A 24,344-nucleotide genomic window follows, 5' to 3' on the forward strand; every position below is an offset into this window, starting at 1 on the left:
GTTAAAATAAATGTTTAGGTAAAATAAAAATAATCTCATAATTAAATTTTCTCAAATACAAACAAAAAATACCAGTTTTGAATTACTATCAAATTCTTCTTCAGGAGAGCGAGAACTTGGAGAAAGAAAATGATGCTCTGAGGAAGGAGGTGAAACAGCTGACTGAAGAAGCCAAGTATCTGTCATCTGTGCTGAGCAGTCACGAGCCTCTGTGTAAGGGCCTGACCCCAACGACCCCTGACCTCATCTACCCTGCCCATCATGGCTCCTACCACCAGCACATCGCCGTGTCACACTACCAGCACTGACCTTTCAACTCTGACCCCAACTTATAACCTCAATGGAGCGACAAGACCAGAGCTGTACTTACAACATACTGTCTATACGAGTCAATGACAGCAAACTGTAACAGGGTGAAATTCACTATTTATTTTGCTTCTGCTCTTCTATGTCTTTATGATTTGTGATTGTATTATGGAGTGCCAGTCTATGTTTACAAAGGGACATATGAGACCAATTATTGTATGTTAATGAAGAGAGAGTATTTTTGTAAGCAGCGATTTACTAGTGTTATACAACTTTTTTCTAATGCTGTCTTGTTTTTGGAGTCATTTTATGTATTTTTGCTCAGGAGCCACTGACAGATGTGATTGTTTGACAAACAGAATGTACAAAGGTTGACATGACCAAAACATGGAGAGAGAGCTGACCAATTTTATTGCGCTATCTGAATAGTGATTGTACAAGAGATACATTATTGTCTATTTATTAAATGTGAAGCCTTGCGCCTAATCTTGACCTTGTCTTTTATTTCTTGTCACCAGCAGACAGGGCGTGGGTGCCTGTTCTGTATTTGATAAAGACTACAACTGCTGTAGATGTTATCTGTATGCAGTCTCTAGGTGGCGGTGTTGAACAGCACAGCAAGTTGCCTACTTTCTTTGGTAGTTTAGGACACTTTTTGTACAGCAATAACTTGTCTATTGGCATTGTGCTTAAATCCTGTTAACGTATGTTATTTAGGAATAATATAATAATAAAACAATTACAGTCATAATGTCAGTTTCAGTTTGCAGGGGTTGTTTGATTTAACTTTAAATTACCCAAACTGTAGTAAGCATATTTTATTTTATAAATAAAATCTCATTTGAGGTTCAAAATCCTATCTCTATAATGCCTGGAATCTCACATGTAGAGACAGTAGCCTATGAAACGTTTGCAGGCATAGTTCACTCTGTAACTCCGCCCTGGGCCCGCCCCATAGTTTTGTTTGCCCGACTTTTTCAGAGGAGTTTCCGAACAGGGGATCCTGGGTCAGGACGACACACGTGTTGGTACCAGTCCGTGCGTACAGAATGTGTTCAGGGAAAAAGGGGACAGGCTGTTAAAGAAATGCAACGAAGGACTTTAAAGCAAAGTTCAGTTGAATGACCGACAAGACGACAGGAAATGAAATAGTGGAGTGTAGGGCCTTACCAAGAGTTAAAAGTGGAACTAAGCTATCAGAGTTTGAGGTTCAGTTTACGCTGTCAATACGAGGAGGCAAGAAGCAGTGCTAGAGCTAATGCGTAATAAAGCGGAACATTTTTGCAATTGTGGCGAGCCATTGTCAATTTCAAGTTGATTTAAAGAAGAAGTCAAAGTTTTTAAGGGATTATGAGTGAAAAGGAGGTGTTTGAGGACAGTAAAGTGAATGGCGCCCAGAAAGAGGTGGATTTGGGGAGACTCTCTAAAGCAGCAGAAGGAGAGAATGGCACGGAGCAGTGTGCCCGGGACGAGAAGCAGTTGTTCAGTGACGTGCCCTTGCCACCGACCCGACTGTACAAGCGGCGTTGGCTCATAGTGTGTCTCTTCAGCAGCTACTCCCTCTGCAACTCCTTTCAATGGATACAATACGGCATCATCAGCAACATCTTCATGTACTTCTACAGCGTGGACGCCTTTACAATAGACTGGATGTCCATGATCTATATGCTTACTTACATTCCTTTCATCTTCCCTGTCACCTGGCTGCTGGACAAGAAAGGTCTTCGGGTCATCGCACTGGTGGCTACAGCCCTGAACTGTGTCGGCACGTGGGTCAAGGTCCTGAGTGTTAAACCAAACCTGTTTGTAGTCACATTCGTCGGACAGTTCTGCTGCTCCTTCGCTCAGGTGTTCATTCTGGGGATGCCCTCCAGAATCGCCTCCGTGTGGTTTGGTTCACGCGAGGTGTCTACTGCCTGCTCCATCGGAGTGTTTGGGAATCAGGTAAATGGTGCATGTTAAATCTCCATCCACTTCATCACTCCTTACCTGTAATGGCCTTGTTTTTAACTTAGTTCGACTGACCAATGCGACCGTTCACACGGGCAGTTATAAAGTGCACGTCTGCGTAATTACGCACATTCCAACTTTGGCCTTAACTATATTAAATATTCTGTTATATTGGCAGTCGATAATATTGGAATATGGGGATATTGTATATATGACCCAGATGACTATTTTATGAAATGTGCACATTTTCTGGTGCACATTTTAATGCCACCTGCTTGTGTCCATAGAGATTCTATTGCTTTTAGGTTCATGTAACTTTATTTATACCCATAGGTAGAACTACTTTGCAGCTGGAGCTGGTTTACATAAGCCACACAAATCACAAACACAAAACATGATAAAACAATTAAAAAGAAAGTAAAACTAAAACATTACAGATGTCCATAAAGTAATACATATAAAGATATAAAGGTGCAATTTAACAATTCATGTCCAATTTACATTTTATTTGGCAAACAAACAGCTTCTCTAATAGAGCTGTTTTTAAAAGCACTTAGTTTGATTCTTTAGGACCAGGTACAGATGGAAAGAGCTGAAAATCATTGTTCATTTTTAAAGTAATGTTGCTCAATATGGCATTAAACTTATCTACCTAGAGAGGCAGGTGACCCTCCACTTGAGCAAGTCATCTAGTGCACTATATTATTTGCAGACAGTGGAGTATTCAAAGAAATCCAATGAAAAACTAAATTCTAACATGGTTAGGAAAAGTTACACAACACCTTTGAATAACTATTGACCTAGTATACTAGTACTCTGTGTAGGACTTCACGATGAACATTAGCTGCAGTCTTGACATATCTACCACCATGAATTCAAACTACTGTTTATAAGTAAGCTTTTCACTTGACACAAAATTAATATTTACTCATAGCAGTCTTTGCAAAACACTTCATACTGCTGCAGACTAACATAAGTAGAAGGACAGAGCAGACTGGTGTCTCAATGGCATTACATGTAGCTGGGAATGTAGCATCAGCCTTTTGTTACTTCATTGGTAGAGTAGTTCGGACCACGCCACTGTTAAACTATTGCTCGGGCTTGATCTTCGCTTTACTCCTATTCTTCCTCACTTTGGGACAGTCAAAATGCCACGAAACACTAACTTGAATGGCAACTATGCAAATTCACAACTCGGCGGAAAGGACTTAAAGACCAAGGCAACTTGGGACAACGCTCCTGGTCTTGCTTCTCTTGAATGGAGCCCCGGACCACTGGCTATTGGCTCTCATTTGGATATTGAGTCTATTAATGGTGATTTGACCCAGCTTGTTTCCAAGGCTAAAACTAAACTCTACCATCGCCGTTGGTTCATGCTTTTCCTCTTTTGCCTCCTGTCAGCTTGCAATAGCTTTATGTGGCTTGAGTATGGCATTATCAGTAATATTTTCATGCACTTTTACAGTGTTGATGCCCTTGCTATTGACTGGCTGTCTCTCATCTATCTTCTCACCTACGTACCTCTCATTTTACCCGTCCTCTGGCTTATGGACAATAGAGGAATCCGAGAAGTTGTCCTTGTTGGTGCTGCTTTTAACTGCATTGGTGCTTGGATCAAAGTAGGTAGCGCTCGTCCAGACTATTTTGCTGTTACATTTTTTGGGCAGTTTATTTGCTCGGTTGCTGTGGTTTTTATTCTTGGTATCCCCTCATACATCGCATCAGTTTGGTTTGGAGACAAGGAAGTTTCAACTGCCTGTTGTATTGGAGTTCTTGGAAATCAGGTGTGTTCATAGTAACTTCAAACATGTTGTCAGTATGTGGTTCTTATATCTGCCCAAGGCTCATGCAGTAATCTTTCAACTTTCAACTGGTGCTTGTAGCTTATTCAAGGCTCAGTCAGATGCCAATGAACTAAAGGATTACATTACTCTTGGGCTGCAGTCTATAATCAGGTTAAGATGGCTGCTCATATTTGTGGAAATACTATAAAAACAATAAACAATAGCTTGAATGTCTACTGTAGCTGATCAGAAAGTTGGCACACAGCATATTGTCCCTAGAGTAAGTTAAATGTAATACAATGCGATACTGTAGTATCTGCTTTCATTGTGTACCATTACCGCTACAGTTTACCACTTCATAAGGTCAAATCAAAATTTAGCATGTTCTTTTAAAATATTAGAGCATGTTCTCCATATTTGAATTGGTTGTGTTTATTAATTGGGTAATCATTATTGCAATTTGGCACTTTAAATTATAATTAACCCAGTGGCCTACATTGCCACCAGGTTTAACTGAATGCAATCCAGTGTTGTTGTTACTATTTAATTATATTTTGTTTTACAGTTGGGTATTGCCATTGGATTCCTGGTGCCGCCCATTCTTGTCCCCAATGTTGAAGACAAGGAGGAGCTGGCTCGCTACATCAGCATAATGTTTTACATCACTGCAGGCGTGGCCACTCTGCTCTTTGTACTCGTCATCTTTGGTATGAACTCATCTCAACTTAAAAACAAAAATTGGTTTCAGTTTTAGGGCTGTAGGCCTTTAAATATTTAGTCGATTAATCGATTGATGTTTTTGGTATTTTTTGGTATTTTTATGTAAAGGATGATTAAACTCATGATTTTCAAGTAAAATCTGTATATAAATAAATAGTTGTTATTTTTGTATGAACTCTTGTCTAGTTGTAATCTTGAGTGCAGTTTGGGTCTGATACAGTACACAGGGATACATAATAGTTTTGAGAACTTTGGCCCTTCTTAATCGATCAGCAGGACGTCTTTACTTAACCAAGAATTTCTTTAGTTGACACAGCTCTATTCAGTTTATTTTCCACCAATATCATAAATATAATAATATAAGACATCAGTCAGTACAGGCCTTACAAGATTTTTTTGTGACACACCAATCAAATCCAGATCTCTTCCTACCCTGAAGTAATTGTTATATGGCCTTGGTTCTGTCAACAGGATTTTAATGTCCATTATCACAACCTTTTTGAGAGAATGAATGAATGAACAAAATAGTCCCTTTGAGTAGACTGCCAAAAGTGCTGACCTGGACATTTTGATCCAGTCGCTCCCACAGTCTAAGAATGACAGAAAGGATACTATTGTGCAAGGCAAGTTAGGAAGCAAGTCACAAGATAACGAATCTAATCAGCAATATTTTACAGAATTGTTGTCTAGTTTACAATTGACATAAACAGCATTTCCAAGCAAGATAACATTAGCTCATACAACGGAAAAAATTTTAGTTGTTAATTTTGTTGTTAATGTTTGTGTAGATGCAGTAGAAGGAAACACTTCATTTTGTTAGTGAAGGCATTTGACAATTCATGAAAAACTAGTTACAGAAACTGCATTAGTATTTTTGTTAAACTGAAGGGATATAGATAATCACTGCCGGTAAAAATGGCTTAATGAAAAAGCTGTTGTGTTGTGGGGGAGGGCTCGTGGGCTTGTGCTAAAAAGTTATGCATTCAGAATTACAAAGGAAGCTTGTGAGGGCATTCCATAGTAAGGCTATGACCACTATTCACACTCAGCTCAGCCTTTATCAGTAATTGTGTACTCTATTATGTTGTAAAAATAAGAGACTTGTTATAAATGATCTGCTCTATATTGGACATGTCTTGGAGGTTTGTGGAAAGCGTGTGCCGTACTTTACACATCTCTGCAGCAGTAGTTTGAGCCTATGACAAATCCACTCCAAGCACACACCCTCAGACACGCTCTTGCCAGGTGTCATGTGTGAGGCTTGTCCTGCTGGCCGGCCCATCTGTGCTGCTGCTACAGACCTATGAGTCAACGGGGCAGACAGAGTCCCACTGTTGCGTGTAAAAAGTGTGGTGGTTGCTGCCCTTTAGACAGTTGATGTAACAAACCCTGCTTTATTTGGATAAAAATGACATTGTATAATGACAGATCAGTAAGAATTTACAAACTTTTATCCTAAGAAACAACTCTGAGCTTACAATGTGCCTAAACTGGAACTCAAGAGAATCTGTAAAAACTAGAAAAGGACAAAATCAGAATTTCATGTAATATATGGATTATGCAATATGAATCCAAAATGTAATAAAACTATCACTTCATTATATAATTTTATAATCATTTGCTGCAGTATTATTAGATAATGCGAAGACTAAACATGCTTCAAACCTCTGCAATTAAATACAATATAAAGTAGCTGTAAAATAACCTGTGTTAGACCACTAGTGATGCCTGCACCATAGTTTGAGGTCCATTGTTACAGAGGGATTATGATGATCCAGTCCGAAACTAAGTCCCTAATAGATTCCAAAGACATTGTTCAGACATGTGTCAGTACTATAGTACATATAAGAATCTGTAGTTCTAGACTCAAGGCGCTAAGCTCTGTTGCTGTATTAAAATCTTGAAGGTCACTGGAAATAAACATAAACATTTATTTTGGAGAAAATTGTACCTTCTGACAAAAACTGACTGTTCTTTGTACTTTACCCCTTCTATGACTCAAGTGTGTACTCGTGGCATTTTTATATTGATTATGTGCGTAATTGCACACAGTATGATAACATGCAATATAGTTTTTTCATAACCATAACAGATCTTTAGACTAACAACTGCAATATAATAATGCAGTACAGTGTTGGTCAGATTACTTTGCAAAAGTAACTGTTAATAGTAATATAATTGCTACTCTGATTACTTTATTTCAAAAGTGATTTACTATGAGTTACTTTGAAAAAAAAACAAAAACAAAAAAAAAACTACAGCTCAGGAACCAGCTTGAATTTTTCACTTCCTGTTATAGAACCCAATATTAAGCAGTGGACGTTGGTCACAATTATTAAACCAATATTTGTGTTGTTTTGGTCCAGAGCTGATCTGTGTTTGACACCAGAGGAGGACTTTCTGTGCTCCTGTTCATCTTTTTACTGTTTTACGACACAGTTCTAATGGATAGCACAAATTTTTGTCACAGAAAAAGTAACTACAAGTTACTAAACCAATTAACTCAATTGTAACTAGTTACATTACTGCATTACTAAAAAGTAATATGATTATGGTCAGTGTTGGGAAGGTTACTTTTAAATGTATTCCTCTACAGATTACAGATTACATACCCCAAAATGTAGTTTGTAATGTAATCCATTAAATTACTTAAAGTGAGTAATGTAATCTGAATACTTTGGATTACTTGATATTGTCATGATTTTTAAAAGGACATGAATGTAGCAATGACATCCTGAAAATTCTTGTTTGTTCTCTTCAAATTGTATGTTGACCCAAAGTCTCCATGAATAAGCAACTGTTTGCTGTAGAGAAGCAAAGACTAGGCTCTATTAGGATTAGGACTAGGATGTTAACATAAGATGTTTTGTCTCCCAAAAGACAATAACAAGCTCAGTCTTTCCTTAACCATATTAAAAAATATTATTGATAGAGAAATAATTTTTATATGAGATCACCTTAAATGATGTCCAACCTACTGTTAGGTGTCATATTGTTTAGACCTGGTTTAGTCCTGGTTTTAATCCTGGTTTTAGTCCTGATTTTAGACCTGGTTTAAGACCTGGTTTAGTCCTGGTTTAGTCCTGGTTTAGTCCTAATTTTAGACCTGGTTTAGTTCTGGTTTAGTTCTGGTTTAGTCCTGGATTAGGCCTGGTTTAGTCCTGGTTTAGACCTGGTTTAGTCCTGGTTTAGTCCTGGACTGGGTTAGTCCCGGTTTTAGTCTTGGTGTTAGTTCTGGTTTAGAGGCTCACAGGAGGAAGCGCGGTCTACGCAGCGTACGCGAGAAAACGGTGCACGGAAGGAGACGTGGTCCGTGCGTTCTCAGGTTGATGACGATGATGAAGGTGTGTGTTTGTGTTTGTGTGTGTTTGTGTTTGTGTGTGTTTGTGTGTGTTTGTGTGCGTGTCCCCTCGTGTGGCAGGTCACTATAGGACAGTACTGCAGTTATCATGAGCCTACGCAGGTTGTTTTCACCAGTGCCAGTAGCTCCGGTTTGACATTTAACTTGTAGGCGATTTTATATTTGTTATTTTTTTTTATATCTCACGTCGGGAGAAGAATTTCCAAGACACAAATGTGTTTTTACCTGTGCACTGCTGCCTCTGTTCTACTGGCTCTTTGACCGCGTCCAATGTGTGACTGACGCCGCCAACGTTAACATGACGTTTACATTGCTCTTATTGCCACGTTCTGGTTGGGGTTCCAGCAATGAGTGGAATTACCAAAATTAAAAAATAAATAATGGGATGTAGCACAAAATGTGAAAACAGGAAAATGCCGCCTTGTAATCCACTTATTTCAGCAAAGTAACTGTAATCCAATTACCACTCATTGAAACAGTAACTGTAACCGAATACAGTTACTCATAATTTGTACTCTGATTACGTAATGGCGGTACATGTAATCCGTTACTCCCCAACACTAATTATGGTAATACCCTACTTTGTAACTAATTACTGCCCAACAGTCTTGCAGGATGAACAAATGTCACAAATGTCACAAATATTATTGAATCACAATAATTTCTTCACAAGTATTCTCCATCTGAATATTGTTTCTCTTTTTTTTTTCCAGTGTTCCAGGAGCGCCCCACATTGCCTCCTACCCAGTCACAGGCCGTGGCCCGGAGTATCCCCCCAGAGCAGTACTCCTACACCGCCTCCGTCTTGAGACTACTTCGTAACAAGCCGTTTGTCCTCCTCATCATCACCTATGGTACATCAATACATGCACTCTGCATCCCAACCTGAACAACTGACTAGTTCTGGGGAAATTCCCCAGTACAAAACACCAATGCACACATGGCATGAACACATGTGTGTATGTGTCATAGAAGGGTCCAAAGTTCATCCATGGACTAATAAAACTCATGTGTTCAATCAGTATAACATTTTTTTCTTTCAAAACATATTGTATTAATTTCACTGTATGGATTGTTTATGTCTCTGTTATTACTTTGTGTACAGCTGCTAAAAATTCACACGCTTTTAGATTTACAAGAGACCTTTACCTGTACCCGCCTCTGTCAAGTCTCACACAAGTGTTCGATATCCCAGCAACAGACATGACACCTACTTGTTTAGTGACACTGGTGGAGTGCTTTTGAAATGGCTGTCAGAGGGATAGGTAAACTAAAGTATATTTGCTTAGAGATATTTCTGTAATCTTAAATTTTTTTTTTTTGAATATATATTAGATGTTGAGCAGTGAAATCACTTCTTCAAATCTTTAAGCTGACCCAAATTTTTGCACTCTACTTTAAGTCCCGCAGCATAGCTGTTTAAGTAACACTGTGAAAAGGTATTTAGTGCAGCCTTATCCTTTTATAGAAGTCCTTGGTTTCTTGTTTTGGAAACTTAGCCTCAGGGTTGACTCAACTAAAATCTTAAAAAAAGAAAGAAATGTTCACCTAAGGACATGTACACTTCTAAGCCAAACTCTATTGTTAAACTTTGTACAATACAATGTATATCCTTCACCTCTGATCCAAAGCTGTCTGTTTGTTTATTTCCAGGCTTGAATGTGGGTTGTTTCTATGCAGTCGGCACCCTGCTGAACCGAATGATCATTGAACACTATCCTGTGAGTCTTAACTGTATTTGTTATTATTCTTTAACTTAGTTTACAGGGCCCATGTACAGGAGCATTAATCAAGCAAACAGTGAAGAGATGCTTTATACCAAACTGTAGCTCTTAAAGCCAGTTTCCATCTGCTGTCCCTGAGACATACAAAACATTTAGCATGAAACAGTCTATATACAAATAGTAAAAAGTACAATGGCATTAAATACCTCTGTACCATGTCCACCCTACTCCCGCTGTGCCTTTAACCAGATATAATTCTATTGTATCGTCATTAGTTATAAATTATAGCATATATGTTTCATCACATTTGCCTAATCTGTGTTGTTTTGACTCTCAGGGAGAAGAGGTGAATGCTGGGAGAATAGGCCTTACAATCATCATCGCAGGAATGGTGGGGTCCCTCATCTGTGGAGTGTGGCTGGATCGAACCAAAACATACAAGTAAGACACATTTGAGTATAGCATCTGAGGATCACATATGTTTCCTGTCACAGTAGTTGTGTGTTTGTTTTGGAGATTGGACAGTGTTTTTTTAGGTGCTAGATCTGTGACACTTTTGACCTTCTGATTGTTCTTCTGTCCAGGGAGCTAATGTCCACACCCACCCATTCAGTGTAGCTGTATAGATGAAAGCATGTTTAGTGTACATTGTTGCTACAAGACACTACAATGGGGTTTTAGATCATTTAAGGACAGAAGATGTATTCATATATTTTAAATGTTGTAGCAATAGTTCACCTTAACTTTAACTCAGTTTGAGGGTTGACATTAATCACTCTTTCTTATGTATTCGATTTAATTTGTGTACAGCTCTTTGGTTGACTGTGTTGTTTTTAAAGTTCTCTAGAAATAAAGTCGATTTGAGTAGTGAAAAAATTACAAAACAACAAAAATAACCCATTCAGATAAAATTATGATTTGACCTGATTTAAATCATGCATCATGTCACTTTTCTGGTGGAGGGTCCATCAAATGCTTTTCTCCATGTAGCTGTTATTGGTTTGTCTGAAATATTTTACAGTATGGCATTAAATCCTTTCTATCACCATGGAGACCAAACTAGTCTAAGTTACTGGTCAGATCTGTTGAGAGTTAGAATAGCTATTTTTCTAATTATTTTTGAGCAATAAACCCACTATAAATGCAAAGTAGATCTGTTTAATGTCACATTTTGGAACATTTGAAGCAGAGAAGTGACATATCTATAGAAACAATAGTACATAGTGCACCTTTAATCACAAGTTGCATTTACATTTTACTTCCTCCTGGTTTATATGCAGCAAAATGTTTATTTTCTTCACTTAATATTGATGTGTAAACTGGTATAGTTTAAATTTCTTGCTCCCTGTAATGTCCTTTTAAAATAAACAGTTCCTCACAAACATAATTTCAATGGTCAGATTTCACTTTTAGCAGTTTTCTGTGATTTGAGATCTCGACACTTGTTTGAGGAATGTTGGTTTAGGTTAGACTTTTCCAGCTGGATTAAGGTCAGCACATCAACAGCTTGTTTATTGCCGGAATTGAAGTTTATTATTGGCTTTCTACACACATTCACACACACACAAAGGATTGACAACATTATAAAATACGTATTTTTTGCTTGTCCATTTAACATAGGTGTGTGCTGAATAAATACACACATTTTAACGAACGTTGCTTTGGCTTGGCCTTTTTTGAGAGAGCAAATTGCAATAGTTGCTATATTTGTGTTGAATCTGCCCTAAAAATTTTGTCTTTTTATAATGTACAGAATATTATGTATATTTTTTGTAATGTTCATAATAGTTTGTGGTTTTGTGTGTGATTTTAGGCAGACTACTCTTGCTGTGTACTTCATGTCTCTGGTTGGGATGATTGTATATGCTGCCACCCTCAGCCTGGGGCACCTTTGGGTGGTCTTTATCACCGCTGGATCCCTTGGGTAAAGTCTTTAAATTTTTTAAATAAAATTTACTAGTGTGGATCTTTTGCCCCATATACAACAGATACAAATGGCATCGGACATGCCTTTCTCTAAAAATATTCCAATGGTTCTATTGAGATACTGGTAAGAAAAATATGGCCAAAATGGCTATTAAACTGATTATTATGAATTATATCAAAATAACCTATTCTTTTATTGTGTCTCATCTTGTCTCTTGAAAATTGTGTCTCATTCCACCCCTAGTGAGAAAAGAAAGAAATTATGCAAAAAAATTAGACCATAAATTATATAAAGATGAAAATATCCAATGTAAAAAGCACTGAACACTTTAAAATCTTATACTTTGTAGAAAAAGACTATGCGATTTTGGCCCATTCTTCCGCACAAAACATGACGTTTCATTGGTATGGTTCTTGAGACATTCTTTCTCTCCAATTTTCTCTGAATACATTATTAGAACTTCCTTGGCTGTTTGTTTTATGTTCTCTCTGCTAAACTTCACCATCAGGATGTTCTAGTAGATTTTGGTAATTTTCTTTCCACTTCCGTTTAATAGCCCTGACTGTGCAGCTGTGCTTTCTCTGCCTTTATGCACCTCCCTTTCTTCATGTGTTGAATACCTTTTCTCACTATGGGATATAACATAATTTATGTACATGACATGTATGAAATATGAACATGACTCAAGTTGACCCTCTTTAAAGTGATCATACACTATATCAGTGTATTTATAGATAATGTATAACTTGGAGTTCTACAAATGTGCACAAAGGTCAGATCTGCCAGCACCATTAGACTCCAATTTGACCCACTTTTTGTTTTCCACAATTTGGCTAATGCGTCATCTATTTTTTGGATTGAATGCCATTTAATTTAATGATTCTTCCATTTTATCTTTGCTTCCAGTGAATAATTTCACCCACTATATACCATATATGTAAATAAACACTGTATATATATATATATATATATATATATATATATATATATATATATATATATATATACACGAAAGGGCTATATTTAGCGCTTCCTTGTGGTGCAGGTTGAGCAGCTCCTTGAGTCGTGCTCAGACTGGATAGGACACTGCCTTTGCTAGAGTTTTGCCTATATAAATGTATATATTATCTCGCTATATAATTAATGGTAGTTTGAACCGCCCCGTGTTTTATCCTAAAACTGCTCGATCAACTCAATTACTTATTTTCATAAGAGAAAAAATATTCCTAGAAACACCCTTCAAAACAGGTTAAGGTTTGGTTTTCTGTAAGGTGTTTTTGTATTGACTAGAATAACAAGTCAGTCTTGAATCATTTTATTACTCATTAAGTGCTTAAGACGCCCCAGGTTATTTAGGTTGCTCTGTTGTGACATTTTATGTTTTTGTTTTTCCAGTTTCTTCATGACTGGATACTTGCCTTTGGGCTTTGAGTTTGCAGTGGAGCTGACCTACCCAGAGTGTGAGGGCACATCGTCAGGCCTCCTCAACTGCTCTGCACAGGTACATTTAAAAGATAATTAGTCACCAGAGCTTAACATAATTTATAAATGTGTATATAAAAACAAACTGAATACATCAACCGCACTTCAGAATATGGTCTGCTACACATTTTCTGAATGTTGTGATTGCAACTGTAAGCATGTGTATTATGGAAAAACTACAGCTCTGATCTGGAAGTGATTTAATGCAAAACACTGAAACTTTGCTTGTATGTGTTTGTTTGATGGACTACACTAACCACATATTTCACGTCCAGGTATTTGGCATTATTTTCACCATCTGCCAGGGCAAGATCATTGACGGGTATGGTACACTGGCCGGAAACATCTTCCTCTCCGTGTTTCTTCTGATTGGCACAGTAATGACTGGTGAGGATTTGAAAAATATCTGTTCTTTTTCTACATAAGAAAAATGCAATTTCAGGGAGTTTCCTATTTTGTAGTGGAGATAGTAAAAGGCCATCCCTGAGTTACTGAAAGCGGATTAATGTGTATTTTGTAACTTACACCCCCATACTATACAAACATGAGAGAAGCAGCAATTATTTTTTTTCTTTCCATTGTTAAAATATAATATTTTCACACAGTAGCTCTTGACCCTCTAGGAAAACTACTTGAACCTATTATGTCCAATCTTTAACTTTTTAAAAGTTCATTACTCACTGAAGCACTAAACTTTGTTCACAAGGAAACACAAGTTTTGATGAGACTTTTGTGGTGACAAAGGTCATTTAACTGACTCACTGTTTTCTGCTTACTCAGCTTCAAAAACACCAGTGAAAAACTGCTTTCTAGAGAAAAGCATTCATCACTCTTAAAAAGACACAATCAGCATTCAATCAGGTCATGGATTAATTACATTTTTTATGTTGTCAGTTGAAAATGGGCTGTTAATGAATGGACAATCCAATATAATTTAGATATAAGTATATTTAGATATAAGTGGGTAACAAAATTGAACTGTTTATTTGTACAACAGAGCCATCTGTTGGTTGACCTTAGCTACTGCAGAGAAAGGTTTAAGTGGCTATAAAGTTTATAGTTTAAACTGAAGCAGGTTAACTAACATTTTGGAGCTGTGTTACTTGCTGTGTTATTCAGAACATAAATGTTAGAGACTTTTTTAATTTGCTTTTTTGTAGGTTTCATCAAGTCTGATCTTCGCAGACAAAATGCAAACAAGACTGCTGTAGCGATGGTGAGCTGGCTCAAAGCTTATCTTTCACTACCAAACAGTTCTCTTTGATTAGTTTTTATAAACATGTTTCAATAGTGGAATAGTTAATTTGCCCTCAGTAAATGTAGTAATGTCATAACTGGGATATATAAAAATCTGTTTATTTCAGTAGTTCAATTCTAAATACAGACACTATATTTTAATTTTAGTATATGTAAGTATTTTTAATACACTGTAGTAATACAATGGTTATGCAACACAACAATATTTTATATTTTTCACAGAACTAAATGAAGTAAATGATTGAATGAATTCTGGGTGTGCAGAATCTGTAGATGTGATTCGCCTTTTAAAACTGAACTATTCATATGATTTAACTTCAACAAAGTTGTTGGCCATTGATTTGTTTTTGATTAATCCAATATTGTGATCATGAGGCAAATCTCTATCTTGAGTGATTAAAATGGTATGTATACTAACACTCAACACTCTAACTAACCCACTGGACACTGGACCGTCCCTCCAGAGTGGCATGGCATGTGAGTGATCAGTAGCTGTTGTTTTAGGCGGGAGGGCAGATGGCGGGACAAGACTATGGAGCCACAGCCCTAATCACAGACCAGACGCAGACTCCACCCCCTCCTCCCTCTCAAGAATAATCTCTAAACCTATCCACTTCCAAAAAACAAACAAATAAACTCAAATCTTTGCTGAACACATCACTGTGTGAAGGTAGGAGCACTGCTGCTGTCAATCAAACATCTATTTCTTTCTTTTATGATTTTTAAGCTTTCATCATTTACGCTATACATAGCCTTGTGATTTTTATTGCTAATTAAAATTCAAAACTCTTTGAAAAAAACCCAAAAAACAATATATATATACAATTAATACCCCTCCTCTGTGCTCTTTCCTAATAGTAAAATGCATGCTACTAACTTTACTGTATATTAACTGCATGTTCCTATCTAGGATTTTAACCTATATTTACCCTTATTTATCACATTCATCTGTCAGACATAACATTATGACCTTGCAGTATCAAAGCCCTATTATCATTCACCTAGTTGGCTCAAACTGACTAAATTTCTAACATAACATAACATAACAATTTTCCTTGCTTATAAATATGGAATAACTCTAATTTAAGGATTACATTTGTTTGTTCCCTTAAATGTCCTGTATTACATAAAATTGACTCTTGTGAACTTTTAGTCATGATGGAAGCTTGTTACCTCATCAAAAACATACCTGGAGTTGTGTTTTGTGTCATTCACATGTGTATGAGTAACCTTTTATTATTAGTCTGTCTACATCTCCAAAGTTCAAAATGATCTGTTTCATCTTGTGATGCCATGAAACAGTAGTTTTCAAGAGAACAGCTACCTTTTACCTTTTGTTTAGTAGAGATTGGCAATTCCAGGACTGAAATTATCCAGATGATTCAAGTGAAGGTGTATGGAGTTTAAGAACCCAGTCCAGCACTTCCAGTATTACCACATGACATCAAAAGTGGAACATAGTGTTTTCTGTATGAGAGAAGAATTCAACTTATGCAGGGTTTGAGTGTTAAACATGTGTGTATGAAATAAAATGTACATCTAGGTATGTTTGTGAGGAAACGGCATTATAACATAGATCAGAAAATACTGTAATATGGGCACTAACCTTTGCAACCCATTTCACTTTAGTGGTCATAATATTATGTCTAATTTGTGTATATTTGATGGCTTAAAATAAAATTTTCTTTTTTGATCCCCAGGAAACTCCTGATTGCCTGAACACTAGTGCTCCATCACAAATAATCCTCAGAGAAGAAAAGTTTTAAACGAACAGTTCACGTGTTGATCTTCCTGTTACAAGAAAAGTGCATCAGGAGACACTTCAACTCCACCCACTGATTTAACATAAACATTATACAAGTTATTTATTACAGGATCAAATTCAGCAAATAGATTTTTTTTTCAACTTAATATTTGTGTATTTTTACTAATAATGCAATGCTGGAAGTCTGAACCAAATCTGTGAAATATTTAAAATAATAAATGTATAAAATGTAATATGTAAAGAAATCCGAGAAACGAGGTTGCCACTTTTCTGATGATCATGTACAAAAGTGAAACACTGATTTTAATAAGTTTCATTAAGTTTTAACCTCAAATGTTTTAATTATGTAAAATAAATGTAAGCTAACACTTACATGTATCCAAGATAACATTAAAAGTGTTTGGCACCATCAAGCTGTTGTTTCTCATTCTTGTTCTTTCTTCCCCCCAATTTTCTGGAAGCTCCAGGCCTTTTAAAAGGCTTTTATTACCCTGTAATAAATGTAAGTTCTTTGTTTGATCCCATAGACATTTCTTGAGTCTGTTTCAGCGTCCCACCAAATAGCATTTGGTTTGTCCCACGGCCATCCTTTTGTAATTCACTCTTTGACCACATAGGGGTGATGTTGTGTTACATACAGAATAACCTGAAGAAGCGCTTCTATTGTTGATCTAATTTTCTTTTTCTTTCTTGGATAAAGTGTGTGAATTGCGTAAGACCCGGTCCTGATTGCGCTCCGTTGGCACAGCGCACAGATAAACGCTCTGTGGACGTTTGCGCGGTGAGGTCACGCTGGTTCTGCTCCAGTATTCTGAGCATTTCCCATCTGACTGACTCTTTGATGAGCTCATTGTTTTTTGCCGCCATAATGACTGATCTTGAGCACAAAGATGGCCGCTAGTGGCCAAACTATTAGTTTTTATTTTTCTTGGTGCCGAAAGTTCTTCTCTAAGACTTGTTTTCAGCATTTCGGTGGCCATCAGCTCAGGTAAATCAAGTAAACTTTTAAGTTACAGAGGCTTACTCTCCAGCTTATTACAAAATGGAAATAGTATTTATATATTATGATACCCTCCTTTATGTCTCACTATTTGTGCGAGCTATGGGTCTCCTCAGTGATAACAAAGGTTGTGTTTTCATCCATCCAATTATCCATACATGTCACATACGTAGGTGCACTGGGCCCTATAGGCAATACAGGCCTACTATTAATGACATGTTATATGTATACTTAAAGGGCCCATAGTACACCAATTACTGATCTCTGTTAAAATGTTTACTCATCAAACAACTGGAGTGGTGTTTAATTTCATTTGCACATTTTTAACACACAAACCTGCATATTTAGGCTGAGTTCATCTTTCAAACAAAACACTGTGTTCCACCTTGTGATGTCATGTGGTAATGCAGGAAGTGCTCCACTGTATTTTCAAACTCCGTACATCTTCAGTAGAATCATTTGGATGATTTCAGCCCAAGTATTGAGAATCTTGCGTGAACTAAAGGTAAAAGGAACTACTGACTTGAAAAGTCTTGATGACATCATAAGGTAGAACAGAGCATTTTGAGCTTTGGAGATGTAGACTAAAAATAAAGGGTTACTCAGACATGTGTGAACAAAACAAAATGAGGCAACAACATTATGACATGGCTTAAAGCTCACAAGAGTCACTCGTGTAATATAGGACCGTTAAGAGTATGATGCCATTTTTATATTTTGTTTTTGTTTTATAATTTTTCCATGTAGCTGTAATTCTTGCCAAACAAACACTGCACTTTCTCAGCTCATGACCTCCTAACTCATGTCGTATAACAAGCTGTATTCAAACACTCACAGCCTCCATCTCCACAGCCCTGCTGACCTGAGCCTCTGAGCACAGTACTGGTTTTGCCTGTGGGTTAGTAGTATTCATAATGTGCTGGCTTGGCCTCTGCATTACAGTGAAGTGCGTCATTTCTCTTAGTGCGGCTGATCCTATCTCCCACCGATCCATCCTCCACCACAGACCAGCAGAAGCACTATATTTAGTTTAATGACCACGACCAGGCGCAATCTGCAGTTGGTGAATTCTGTTCTGTGGATAGTAGGTTTCATGCATGAGTTTAGAAATTGAAACAAATAACAACAAATTATCTTGGGACTGTATGATGAGTTTGGTTCTCAAATTACAATTATCCAATCAGAAAGCAGAATGAGCCTTCCAAGAGTCTCTTATTTGGGTTGCCAGTTCTTATGACTAAAACCAGATTTCTGTGTTCTGAATCCTCACTGCCTGAACCCCAGCACCTGCAGCCAATCATGAATCAGTGCTATGCCGCCTCTGCAGCTCTGTGAGCACTACAATGTCCGGCAATTTAAAACACTGTCAGCACAGGTTCAGTTGTGATTGTTGTTCCTTTTTAAAACCACTGAAATCGCTGGCTACTGCACCTTTAAGTACTATTATTTCAGACTGAAATCACATGTCTCCACATTTGTGTCCGTGCGGTAAAGGTCTGTCAGATAGTCATTTATTGTGTTGTGGGACTGCTCTTTGTGTAAAAACACATTATGCACAGATAGACTGCAGGAGGGAGGGGCCCTCTGAACTTATTGAGAATATTTACTGTTGGACTGGAGCCAAGAGCTGTGCTAGGTACCACTGATGTATTTCACAACACTCAACGGAGAAGATAAAGGCATCTCTCACAGCCATAATTCATGTTTTTTGTTTGTTTTTTTCCTTTCATTTGCCTTATTCTATCTTGAATTATTCAGTGCAAGAGGGCTTCTGAAGAGAAGTCCAATTTTGTAATCTTGAGACAACAAACAGAATCAACTTCTAATTATTGCAAATAGTTTTATTTATCAGTTATTCTGCACTTGCACAATTGATATTCTAAAAATTTTCTCACAAAAAAGTGGCATGACCTGATAATCTAGGTCATTTCTGTGAACAATGTAATCCACAAATATTTTAATTAAGCAATATTAACAATTTACAGTCATTCTGGCTTTATTGTTAACTGTTATTTCACACTAACCTATGGCTATTAGGACCTATTAGTCCTCAAAGTGTGTCATGTTATGTTGTATTTGCGTTGGTTAGCTACAGCTCTTTTGGACTCATTTCCTCTATTGTTTAGCATTTTATTGTTCAGCGGAAAGCGGTTTAACCTAGTATTAAAATGGAAAAATCACTTCATTTTCTTCAGCTACTGTTTTGGCTTTTGCAGCACACCTCCACACCTCAGCAGCCGTAAAAGAGCCCGGGCATTTGGAGGTGAGAGGGCCACTGCTTCCTGTCACAGACACATTGTAATGAGTACAGGCCCATATGGAACTTTTTACTGTGTTTTATGACAAGTGCAGTATTGATGCGAGTGTCTTTGATTTACCTTTAGTCGGAGGAGCGCCCCGGGCTGGAGATGGAGGTGTTCTGCTTTGGGAGCTGGCAGGAGGATCAGAGACTTTAAGGTTTGTGGGCTTTGGCACTGGCTCTGAGCTCCAGATTAACCTGCTCAGTAGTTAAATAAACATACTTCCACACACACTCACCATCAATGGACGTTTCACCAGCCGCACAGCTCCCAGCGCACTCTATGATGCAATTAGACAAACACACACAATCACATGTGCAGAGCTGGGTCCATACATTCTCTCATAAAGGCCCTACAAGCTTTTACATGTGATGATGAGTTTTCTCCAACTTTTCATGCCCGCCCCAACCTAAACCAGTGGAGAAAAGTTAGAAAATGTGTCATCAAGTACAAGTAATTTCATAAATAAATATTTGGAATTTGTAGCATTATTATTTTACAGTTTCATGATATGTTCTGCATTGAATATTAGATGATATTGCACAGATATTATGTAGGCCACTTTGCTGAGTGTATCTTTTTACCACAGTTACAATGACAATAGTAACTACATGCTGTAAGATTTGTTGCTCTTTAAAGTGCAGTGATGCTACATTTTTTCACTGTCATTAAATACATAAACCACCTAATATGCCTCTCAATAATAATATTGTACTAATAATACATACATACACTACCAGTCGAAAGTTTAGACACATGTTTTTTTTCCTTATTTTTTCTACTGTCTACATTTTGTAATAATTTTGTAGTCAAGTCAAGATTTTTTTTTCCAAATATTGTTCGTCAAAGCAAAAAGTAGCTACTTCAAGTATTTGAATATAAAAATATATATTTAATATATATTTATTAGTTATTCAACTTTTCTTCTTAGCTACATATTTCCATATATCTTATGTCATATATTTGATCTCTTCTGTATGCGAAGACATAGAAAACACTGAATGAGATGGTGTATTTGATGTTTGACTGGTAGTGTATACATACCATGCTTGATGATACATTCCTACTGTGTTGAATAAGTTGTGTTCAGAAGAAGCTTAAGAAAAGAAAAGGGTGTAAGTGACGTTGTTGTACTTCAAACCAAATCAGATCATACAGTATGTGTGAGAGGCAGCTGCAGGTCAGTGGGTCTGCACTCTGCTCGTTAACCCTGTAGCGACTGGTCATGTAAAAGTACACACATGAAGGCCTTGTACTTGTACACAGAGAGCCCAGGGTCCCTCAGTAAAGAGAGCTTTGTTATTTAGGCCTGTGCCAGAGCAGAGAAGGAGCTGGAAAATACCCAGGATCCTCGGCGCCAAGTCACTTGCTCTTGGAAAATCCAGCCCAGAGGTGTCCAAGCAGCAGGCCTGGCTTTAATCACCACCTCACACTCTTTCTGACAGAAAGGTGCCCACAATCAATCGTTTAGGATCAATCAATGATCCTAAACTTTATTTCTTTATTTTTTTAACCCATCTTCAAAAATGTGGCGCAAACATTTAATAAATCAACTTGTTTAGGTGTGACTTGTTAATGAGACAACAAATAGAAGATAGATTTAGGAACTGCCCTAGCAAAAACCTTCCATATCCATTAGCATTAACCATATTTTAAAGGCTCACTGAACTGAATACACCGTCAATCAGTTCATTCAGTATTGATTGTAAATGTGTTACTTTGTGAAAGCCCATCAGTAAAGTCAAAGAACATCAGCACTGTCATATTTGCATGCTAAAATGTTTACAAAGTAATATAAGTTATATTTATTTCCAATTTAATCTCTCACTACAAGATTACATTGTTTGAAGTACTTTTCCAATATGAATTTTCTCAATTCTATGTCACTATGGACATATTTTGTCCAGTCCACTTTGATCCACCAAAACTCACTGAGGTCACAAGAAAAATGGATTTCGTAAGCCAACAATCTGTGTCAGGATGAAGATAAAAGTACAGTTTCTTACACACGCCCTGTTTGTGACTGCAGAGCACACTCAGCTGCTGTGGATGGGGCTCAAGCGTTTGACCATATGTGACACTCAAGTGAAAACTACAACTCTTTAATACACCCATGTTTATGGACTTTAATAGTAACAAACCATGGAAGAGATGCTCTATATCAGTACTCCATGTTACACTGTTACACAAGTACTCACAACATTATGACTTTAAATGTGCCCTATATAGTATTTGTAGTGGGAGGTCTACCGCCTGCTTGTCTACATAGATGTTAATGCTTTTGTGAGTGTGGTATTCAACTTGTCTAGCTCCATGAAGACAAGCACCTGGCCAAGTCAGATCTGTGGATGTGGATCCACTATCACTGGGAGAATGCATCTTTTTCAAAGTATTTTTTTTAACAATGAAACACCTGTAAGTGTATAAATAATGTCATGTGAAAAATTCAAGCAAAACTAAAATATTTAAATATATCTATATATGATTTTTTTTTTTTCTTAAAAGGCCAGGAGATCACTTTTCCCAAAGGAGCTACAGGAAGGGTCTGGAGAGAAGAGTCTTGATTTCTCTCATCAGCCTGCTGTCCTCAAACTAGGACTAAAAACTGGACCCCTTCATTGTAAGGTGAGCAAAATTACATGCATGGCTTCTTAGCAGTTCAATGGATTAGCATGAAAATTTGCTTTGGGTTTTATTTTATTGTGGTGCTATTTTGATTATGCTGTATTGTTAAAAAAAACACACATGAAGGCCTTGTATTTATACACAGAGAGCCCAGGGTCGCTCAGTAAAGAGAGCTTTATTTATTTAGGCCTGAGCCAGAGCAGAACAGGAACTGGAAAATACCCAAGATCCTATTTTGATGTTGTATTGGAAGCAATATTGTCACCTGGGCAGTTGATGTGAGTTTCAGAAATACAGAGTTAAACTTGGTCGGATAAGTTAGGATTGAGTGCAAAGTATTTCAGATTTGCAGAGTGGCTGCTCTGAGTTAAAATGAGTCATGAGGTAAAAAAGGGAAGTTGCATCAGTCATCCAATCAGCCAGCTAAGTGAATTATGATCGTTTTACAAAGCTTATGAGAGTTTGTAATGCTGGCTTGGTTAGGTCAACTACTGAACTCAGCGCCTCTGAAGCCCAAGTTTGACTGTAAAAATTCATCAAAAAGACAGTTTTCTTCCACACCCTGCATTTACATACAGTAAGCGCTCACATTAGGAGATTTCCCTTCGGTTTCACATGTATTTTAACCTACAATAAGAATTGGTTCAAAAGGTCAGATTTGCCGTAATTTCCCATGTATCCTCCTTGTAGTTGACATTTATATGTACTTCTCATATTATATTTTTCCCAGCCACTAATTAGCCAGTGCAAGATTTTGGCTCCTTTACATTAGTGATTACGAAACTACAAAGTGATGCAACAGATTTGTTCACACAGAAAGATGATGCCTTTTATTGTTACAGCTTCTGGATCAGTGAGTGGTCAATGCTGAGTCCACTAAAATCACAATTCAAAGTTCAAATTTATTGGCCCACTAGGGGGAAATTTATTCCCTCTCAGCTAAACAAGAAGTACTGCAGCATTTTGCTCCTTTTTTCTACAGACTTTCCCTTGGAGTTTGCTGTTTTCTATTCTAGGTCTTTGCCATCAGCGATTGGGAATATTGGTTAGGTTCAGGACTTGGTCCAAATGCAATACTCTCATTTAAACAGGCTTGGAACTAGCACAATGAGTAACACTGTATTTTATTCCTGAACTTCACTGATAACTTTTTAAATTTTTTTCTTTTTGAGTTTACTTTGTGTTTAGTTGTTTAACCAAAGTAGAAATCGGTTGACCTTGTCATACCTCCAGATTTTTTTTTATTAATTAAAACTATTGGGGGGAATTTTATTTGTAACAAAAACACACTTTTGTAAAACAGCTTCGTTTGTTGCACTTATTATGCACATATTATTCTGCTGTTTATCATTTCCCATTTTTAAGTTTTGGAAGTTGTTTGTCTGAATTAAACTCCATGCTCTCTCCCTTGCCTCCTGGATTAGGTGTTGAATTCCTTTTCTACAGGATTTCCGTCACTCATGGCCGTGTTGGCTTCTCTGGGGGTGACGTAAAGTGCTTTTCTGGATTTAAACTAATATTGTTGCACAGGATTTGTGAGGAAATTAGAGTTTTTCTTGAAGCCTATGGGGCCCTTCGGCAAGAGGGTTCCCAGTGAAAAGTGATCTGAATGCTGTTTAATTGGAAGAGCAGAGGTCCACCCCTGATGGAGACACAGAGGAGATAGCTGCAGTCTATGGTGTCACTGTGGGATGGATTTTTTTAATTCTTGTTCAATTCTGACCAGCAACTGCTGTTTCATTTTAGGTGAATGCCTTAGAGTTGAAAAGAGTATTTAAATGAATGTGCTGCTACATTAAAAAACTGAAGCTAGTACTTACATTGACACTACTACTGTTACCAATACAGAACTAACTTTATAGAACGAATACTTATTTTATTATTTCTACTGCTGCTGCTACTACTACTATTAATACTACTGCTATACTGACAAGTTCCAGCTTGAACTTTAGTACTAAGTGGGCTGCCAGTTTAGTAACACAATATATTAACGTTGATGTGAAAAATACATGACTAAAAGTATCCAGTTCCTCCTTCCCTAGTGTAACCCTCTCATGTCCTGATCTCTCACTGTTCCCTTGTGTGAGCTACTGATGCCTCCCCTCCATCTGACTCTGGTTATGGCGATATGAAAACCCCGGCT

At 37.3% G+C, this 24,344-nt stretch overlaps 1 protein-coding gene across 3 annotated transcripts; it reads left to right on the forward strand.

Moving 5' to 3' along the window:
• Positions 1 to 1,246: 1,246 nt before the first annotated feature.
• LOC110163735 (feline leukemia virus subgroup C receptor-related protein 2-like) lies at positions 1,247 to 16,689 on the forward strand. Of its 3 annotated transcripts, XM_055160044.1 has the most exons (11): positions 1,253 to 2,250; positions 4,606 to 4,747; positions 8,835 to 8,975; positions 9,775 to 9,842; positions 10,183 to 10,286; positions 11,659 to 11,769; positions 13,168 to 13,273; positions 13,530 to 13,641; positions 14,415 to 14,470; positions 15,016 to 15,181; positions 16,212 to 16,689. In XM_055160044.1, the coding sequence occupies exons 1-10, from the start codon at positions 1,657 to 1,659 to the stop codon at positions 15,106 to 15,108; spliced, it is 1,527 nt and encodes a 508-aa protein (XP_055016019.1). In that variant the 5' UTR covers positions 1,253 to 1,656; the 3' UTR covers positions 15,109 to 15,181; positions 16,212 to 16,689. The 3 variants fall into 3 exon arrangements, with proteins under 3 accessions (XP_055016021.1, XP_055016020.1, XP_055016019.1); XM_055160045.1 differs by lacking the exon at positions 15,016 to 15,181 and having other exon boundaries at positions 1,249 to 2,250; XM_055160046.1 differs by lacking the exons at positions 14,415 to 14,470; positions 15,016 to 15,181; positions 16,212 to 16,689 and adding an exon at positions 14,035 to 14,386 and having other exon boundaries at positions 1,247 to 2,250.
• Positions 16,690 to 24,344: the final 7,655 nt, after the last annotated feature.

This window comes from Boleophthalmus pectinirostris, unplaced genomic scaffold, assembly GCF_026225935.1.
Source record: "Boleophthalmus pectinirostris isolate CB_2022bp ecotype Guang Dong unplaced genomic scaffold, ASM2622593v1 HiC_scaffold_290, whole genome shotgun sequence".
Classification (NCBI taxonomy): domain Eukaryota; kingdom Metazoa; phylum Chordata; class Actinopteri; order Gobiiformes; family Gobiidae; genus Boleophthalmus; species Boleophthalmus pectinirostris.